Source organism: Parasteatoda tepidariorum, chromosome 1, assembly GCF_043381705.1.
Source record: "Parasteatoda tepidariorum isolate YZ-2023 chromosome 1, CAS_Ptep_4.0, whole genome shotgun sequence".
In the NCBI taxonomy this organism is placed as follows: Eukaryota; Metazoa; Arthropoda; class Arachnida; order Araneae; family Theridiidae; genus Parasteatoda; species Parasteatoda tepidariorum.
The window spans coordinates 99,857,166-99,864,373 of record NC_092204.1 but is presented as its reverse complement, the minus strand read 5'-3'; the positions used below and the strand labels follow the sequence as shown (position 1 = coordinate 99,864,373).

Sequence of the window (7,208 nt, the reverse complement as noted above, 5' to 3'; positions counted from 1 at the left end):
TCACTTCTCTGATGACTATTCAATTTCAAAAAAGAATCGCACTTAAAGATAGGATGATTCATTTTACACAAAATGCATGATTGAGTTACACTTTTATTAATTAGAAATGTTTTCGTTTTTGGATTTCTCTCTTGACTTAACTTAAATCTTAAAGGAGTGGTTTTGCTAACATTTTCTAATATTTGAGCTCGTTTTTCCAAAAATGAAAATAAATCATCTAATTTAGGAACATCGTTTGAGCTAATATTTAATTCATACTGCCTTCGAGTTTCCCTATCCAATTTTTGAAGTACTATATTTAAAATAAAAATATCAGAAAGATCATTGCGATTATACTCCAAAATTGTTAATGCTCTTATATTTTTCTTTACACAATCAATTAAATTACGTAAGTCTTTAGCCGACTCATGCGATAATTTTTCAATATCTAATATTGATTTAACGTGAGATTCTACTATTAACCTTTTGTTTTCGTATCTTTCTTCTAAAGCTGTGTATAATGAAGTGAATGTATCATCTAATGTAATAAGATTTTTAGCTTCTCCGATTAAAGCTGAATTTAAATAATGTAGTTTTTGTGCATTTGTCAATTGATTATTGGATGTAATAACATTATTGAATTGCAATTTGAAAGTACTCCATTCTTCACATTTACCCGAAAATTTCGGAAGCAGAATTTCTGGTAATTTTATGCTAACACTATTGTTTACAAAACTTGCGGGAGTTAATTTCACTTGATTAACTGATTCTAAATACGTTAAGCAATTTTTAATTTTGCACTTAGCACTGATGATTTTTTCGCTGTATTCTTCGCTAGCGCTAATTTCAGTTTCGAATTCTGCTGGAACCGAAATTAAATTTTCAATTTCAGAATTTAATGATGTCAAAATACTCTCCTTTTGACTTAATTGCTCAAATATTTCATTTAGTCCTGTTATTTCTTTAGTGTCACTTTGTATTATAGTATCTGCTTTTGTTATTAGTTTTGTAGCGCTAGTTCTGATTGTAGCGCGTTTCTTTCTACATTTCTCGATGTTATCCATTATTTATTAAATGAAAATATGCGGTAAATAAATGATGAAAATTTGCCTACCTTTCACTAATTCGATGGCTGGAGATATGCTGCGTTATTTCTGATGCGATGCGTGGTCAGTTCAATAATGAATGCGGGTTTTTTATTGTAAATTTGCGATATACTGGATCTTTACTCTCTTGATCGTTCGGACCAGATGTTTTGCGATAGCTTGCGGGATGTATAAAATCAAACTTGTACAACGTGGACTGTAAAGAATTTATTTTGCGGGTGCGCTGGTAGCGCTGCGGAGATGCAAAAAACACGAGCGTGTTTGCTCTTTGGTTGTTTTACATTAACTGACTCTTTTTTTCTAATTAATGTAGGTGGCGCTACTATTACTACATTCATACCGGCTTCAACACTAATAATTCTAACTAATTCATGAAATAGTTTCATAGTCAGGAGGTTTATATTTAATTATTTGATACCGAAAATGTTTAACAATCATTCTAAGTGATAATAATATGTATTCAGTTAAATAAAATGGTTTATGAGTTAATTTCCTAAATTTGGTTACTCTTTATCAGTGATATAGTGTAATTATGATACGTCACTCAATATATGGAATTTTTGAAAAGTATGTCTCGTTTTTAATCACGTGCTTACAAAAACTTTTCTGGTATACCAGAACTTGCACAAGTTTTTATTTATTTTTTCAAATATCCTTGACTATGAAAATTTTTTAAATTATTAATACTTTGAAAATTTCTGAATCAGTTGGTTTCAGAAATATTTTGAAGTTGTTCGTACGTAGAATTTTTTTTTTAGTTAGAAAAAAGTTTTCTTTTATTTATTTAATTATTATTTATTTACTTTATTATAGTTCTATTTTTTTTCAGAAAATTATTTCTATGCTAATATTCTTAACTTTTCTATATTAAAGTTACCTTGTTACTATATAATATCAATGCAATTACAATATTAATATCAATGCAAATATCAATGCAATATTGACAGTTATTGTTAAGTTTTTACAATTAATTGGAAAAAACGGGTGTATAATGAATCGGAGAGGTTTGAAGTTAGGACAAATTTTTCCAACTGTTTGTGCTTAGAATATTTCTGATGTTGTTGGTGCTTAGAAAATTAAAGTAGTTTGTGCTTTGAATAGCTTTCAAATTGTTAAATATTATCATTTTTTTTTGTACTTTGAAAGAGTCTGAAGTAGAGTGAACAGAGAATTTTTTTTTAGTTTGAAAATACGGATATATGGTAGTTAAATATATTTTCAACTTGTTTGGAATTTCAGGAATTTTCAAACTTAGAAAAATGCTGATGTGTTGCTGGTAGAATATTTCTGAAATTGTTTGTACATTGAATTATCTTCAAATTGTTTTGACTTTGAGAAATCTTCAAAATTTTTGTACGTAGAAATATTTTGAAGTTCAGTAAACATGAAAATTTTTGAAGTGGAAAAAAGGTATTTAAGGAGTAGCAAAAAGTTTGTACCTTGAAAAATTTTGAACTTGTTTCGAATTTAAAAAAATTTCAAATTATTTTTACTTTGAAAAATTCTGAATCTGTAGATTTTAAAAAAAATTATGAAATTGTTTAATTTTAAATTGTTTTGACTTAGAATAACTTCGAAATTTCTTGTGATTAGAAATATTCCGAAGTTGTTTAAACATAAAAAATTTCTTTAGTTGGAAAAACTTGTACATAAGGAATCGCAGAAGTTCCAAGTACAAAGTGAAAACTTTTCAAACTGCTTGTACTTAGAAAATTTCTGATGATATTGGTTTTAAGAAAATTTCCGAAGTTGTTTGTGCATTGAATAACTTTTAAATAGTTTTGACATTAAAAAAATTTCAAAATTTTTCCAAAATTAATTTTAAAAAATTCAAATTATCCAAAATTCTTAATTTTTCAAAATTATCCTTTGATTAATTATCAAAATATTCTTTTGAAGCTTTGTAAATTTTAAAATTTTCGAAGTTGGAATCAAAGGTGTTTAAAGAATTGCAAAAGTTTGATGTCAGAACCTGGAAAAATATTTTAGTTGGAAAAAAAATTGATATACAAAAATTTGCAGAATTTCTTTTTATTTTTAAAAGTGTTTTTACTTTTAAAAATTGTGTAATTATTTGTAATTTGAAAAGTTTTGAATCTCCTAGTTTCAAAAATATTCAGAAATTGTTGATACATATAAAAAAAGTTTAGTTGGAAAAAACGGGTATTTAAAAAGAGTAGCAGGTGTTTTGTCGTGGAAAAATTATCAAACTGGCTAAGACTTTGAAAAATTTTCAGATTTTTTGTACTTTGAAAAATTCTAAAAATGCTTAGAACTAGAGAAATTCAGAAGTTGTTGGTATTTCTAAAAATTCTGAAGTTCTTGAATAACACAGTAACAAAGGCGTAAAAATAAAAAATCCCAAACGTTGTAAGTTACAAATACTTTCAAACTGCTTGTTCTTTGAAAAATTCTGATGTTGTTGGCTCTTAGAAAATTTCTCAAAGAAGAAGTAGAATGTTGCTTTCAAATTGTTTTGACTTCGAAAAATTTTCAAATTATTTGTACTCTCAAAATTTTTTAATCTCGAAATCTAGTTTTCGAAAAATTCTGAAATTATTTGAACATAAAAAAAAAATTCTTTTTTAGTTGAAATAACGAGTATATGAGGAATCGCAAAAGTTTGAAGTCAGAAAAATTTTCAACTTGTTTTGGACAGGGAAAAATTTTCAAATTGCCTATCTCCCCTAAAGTTGAGTGAACTTAGGAAAAAAAACTGACATATAAAAAGTAGCCGGCGTTTGGACAAGGAAAATTTTCGATCTGTTTCGACTTAGAAAATTTTCAAATTGTTCGTACTTTGAAGAATTCTGAATTTGTTGGTTTTTGAGAAATTCGGAAAATGTTTAGAATTAGAAAATCGTCGATACTTAGAAAAATTCTGACATTCTAAAAAAACTGGTTTATAAGGAGTCACAGAAGTTGGAAGTTAGAAAAACTTTCAAGCTGTTTGCACTTAGAAAAATTCTGATGTTAGTAATTGGAAAATTTCTGAAGTTGTTGGCACTTTGAATAATTTCTAATTTTTTTATTTTTTAAAATATTTTGAAGATGTGTGAACTTGAGAGAATCACGCATCTTCAAAATATTTTTAAAGCGAGACATACTTTTCGAAAATTCCATTTATTGAGCGACGTACGTTATGAGTTTATTTAACTTTCTTAGCTTAATATCAAAGACGTCAGTATTTTCATCGATATTTCCAAAAACTTTCTTAATCAAAAGAATTTTAACGGAAAATGTTAATGGATCATAATTACACTATATCACTGATAAAGAGTAAGCAAATTTAGGAAATTAACTCATAAACCATTTTATTCAACTGAATACGTATAGTAATCACTTAGAATGATTATTACACATTTTCTGTATCAAATAATTAAATATAAAGATCCTAACTATGAAACTATTTCATGAGTTTAGAATTAACATATCATTTAAAAATAATAAAAATGTCATCTCTAAAGAAGGGTTCATTTAGAAATTAAGTCAATGTAATCATAATGTTCTATTGGGAAAATAATAATTCACACATTAATAAAAATATGATAATCACATGAAAAAAATATACTGGCTTGCGAAAAATTTCTAAGTCCCGAAAAAAAAATTATTCCACTTTCTAATGTAAAAAAATCTTTTCTCTATTAAAAACTTATCTGAAGAGGGAATCTCACAACTTCCCTCGATCTCAGAAAAATCTCTGTTGTCAAGGTACGTTGACTTGCATTTCACCTAACGTGGCAGTAGCCAAATATAAATTTATCATTCTCATTGTTTACGAACACATTATTTGAACGGAACTAATCTATACATCTATACATAATAATAAACGCGGCTGTGTGTGTGTCTGTAATCACAATTTTTCGCCCCAGAAGCCTCGCCCAGGCACGAAACTCGGCACATAATTGTGTTTTGACATAATGAAGAAGTATTTTTTTTCTTTTTCAAAAATTTGGATTAGTTTTTTAGTTATCAGTCATTTTGTAAGAAAATCTATGCTTTTTCGTCTTCGAGAAGCCATATTAAAAAAAACTATTAAAAAATGCATATACTTTTCTCCACTCTTATAAATGTATGCTAATGCGAACCTTACAATTGAAATATTAATTTTCGACAACTTAAACCAATAATAACCGCCTTCCAAAAAACTTTGCATTTTGTCAAAGAAAATGATATTAAGAGATACTCAAAGAAGAAGAAGGGCCCAAGAAACGTCTGTGAAACGTCAAAGAAGGATGGAACATGACCGAATTTCGACAAGCAATTCTAGAGCTCAAGAAGTACCAGAGAAACTTCAAAGAAGATTGGAAGAGGATCGTGTCTCAGCTAGCAGTGCTAGGGCCCGAGAAACACATGAGGAACGTCAAAGAAAACTGGAGGAAGATCGTGTCTCAACTATCAGTGTTAGGGCCCGAGAAACACCTGAGGAACGTCAAAGAAGATTAGAAGAGGTTCGTGTCTCAATTGGCAGTGCTAGGGCCCAAGAAACCTAGCGTGGCGGACAGCTGGCCGACTGAGGCGGCTAGTATGTACAATAAATTAACCTCCCCTAGAATGATAATTTTTCTGTTATGTTTCATTTCATTTTTATAATCATTTATTCAGCTGATAAAATGATAGAACTAAACAAAAAACTGTTAAATTGCATGAAAATTATTGAAATTAATAAAGTAAATTTCATATAGAAAAATATCTTAAGTCATAGCTATTATTTTCTGAAGAAAATGAGAAATTATAATAAAATAAATAAATAAAATTTATGTTTATACTATAACGTCCTCTGATTCAAATAAAATTTTTAATGAAGTGTAATGACTAACATTACACTTAAAAAAAAAAAAAATAAAAATAAAAAAATCCAGCTTGCGAAAAATTTCTAACTCCGGAAAATAAAAATAATTCTTCCACTTTCCATTGAAGAGATACTAAAAATCTTCCTTTTGATAAAACCTTATCAAAAGAGGGAGTTTCACAATCTCCCTCAATTTCAGAAAAATTGGAGAAAAATCAGAGTTAGAATCCCCAAGTGAGGCAGTATCTCAAGGTAGTGACCATATATGGCAGTACTTTTACTTTCGTTACTTGTACAGCCGGTACAAACAAAAAGTACGTACTTTTACTTGTACTTCGTTACTCTTTAAATTTTGTACTTTTAGCACTAGTACTTTCGTTTCTTTTTTAGGGAGAAAGTACAAGTATTTGTAACAGAAATGTCGAATGAAATCGTTACTTTTTTTTAAAACTCGGCAAGCTTTCTGAAGAAAAAAAAATTAAAATTAAAAAGAAATGCTCATGTTTTTTTAATTTATAAAATTAATGAGCAATATATATATGCATTCACAACTAACTTCGTGTTTAAATACCTTGACCTCCCGTGGGGCGTTTCTTCAGCGTGGCTAAGCACGTTCTGAAAAATTCTCGCCGCTGACTCAGTGACATCACTTTTGAAATGCAATTATTTTGCAAAATGAATAAAAATATTAATTAGCTAGTTATTTTCATTCATTTTCGAGTTTTATGCACTTATTTAATACGTTTTAAATTAAAAATGTTGGATTTTGTTATTACGTTTTTCAATTTTCTTTTTAAACTCACTAATAATACATTTTTACCTAGCACAATTTTTACTAGAATTATGTTTATGCCCGACCTTGTCAAACAACGCCCAGTCAAATCCCTAAGAACTTCAGAACTATTTGTGCTATTGAAAACTATTATAATTACTATTTTGACTCTTGAAAACTCGAAGGTATTAATTTAGCCGCTGATACTGAAATTCGTTTGAAAATTAAATTATTCCGTTCGGTAGAAATGTTCGGAAAATGATTTTTTCGCATGACATCATTAGCTATTGTTACAAATAAAACTGTAGACTGTTCCGTTTCAATTTATACTGCACATTCAATTTTTTTTACTAGTTCAAGATCACAAAACTATCTGAAACCCCGTGTCTGCTTTGTTTATGTTTGTGCTTTTAAAACTCGTTTCTATAGACTAAAACAATTTTAAATCAATGGTAATTTAAATAAATAAAAATAATAAACTAAAAATTAAAATCAATGGATAAAATTTCTTTTTCGTGCAAATCCATAAAAAGTTTGATATTAAAATTATATTTGATTT

General features: G+C 28.1%; 1 protein-coding gene across 1 annotated transcript in view; it reads right to left on the bottom strand.

The window, feature by feature from the left end:
• The window catches only part of LOC139426649 (uncharacterized), a 5,565-nt gene extending 4,522 nt beyond the window's left edge, over positions 1-1,043 (bottom strand). The window contains exon 1 of the mRNA XM_071186156.1: positions 171-1,043. Within this exon, the coding sequence (XP_071042257.1) occupies positions 171-1,043 (873 nt within the window). The remainder of the gene's footprint in view (positions 1-170) is intronic.
• Between the last annotated feature and the right edge of the window lie 6,165 nt (positions 1,044-7,208).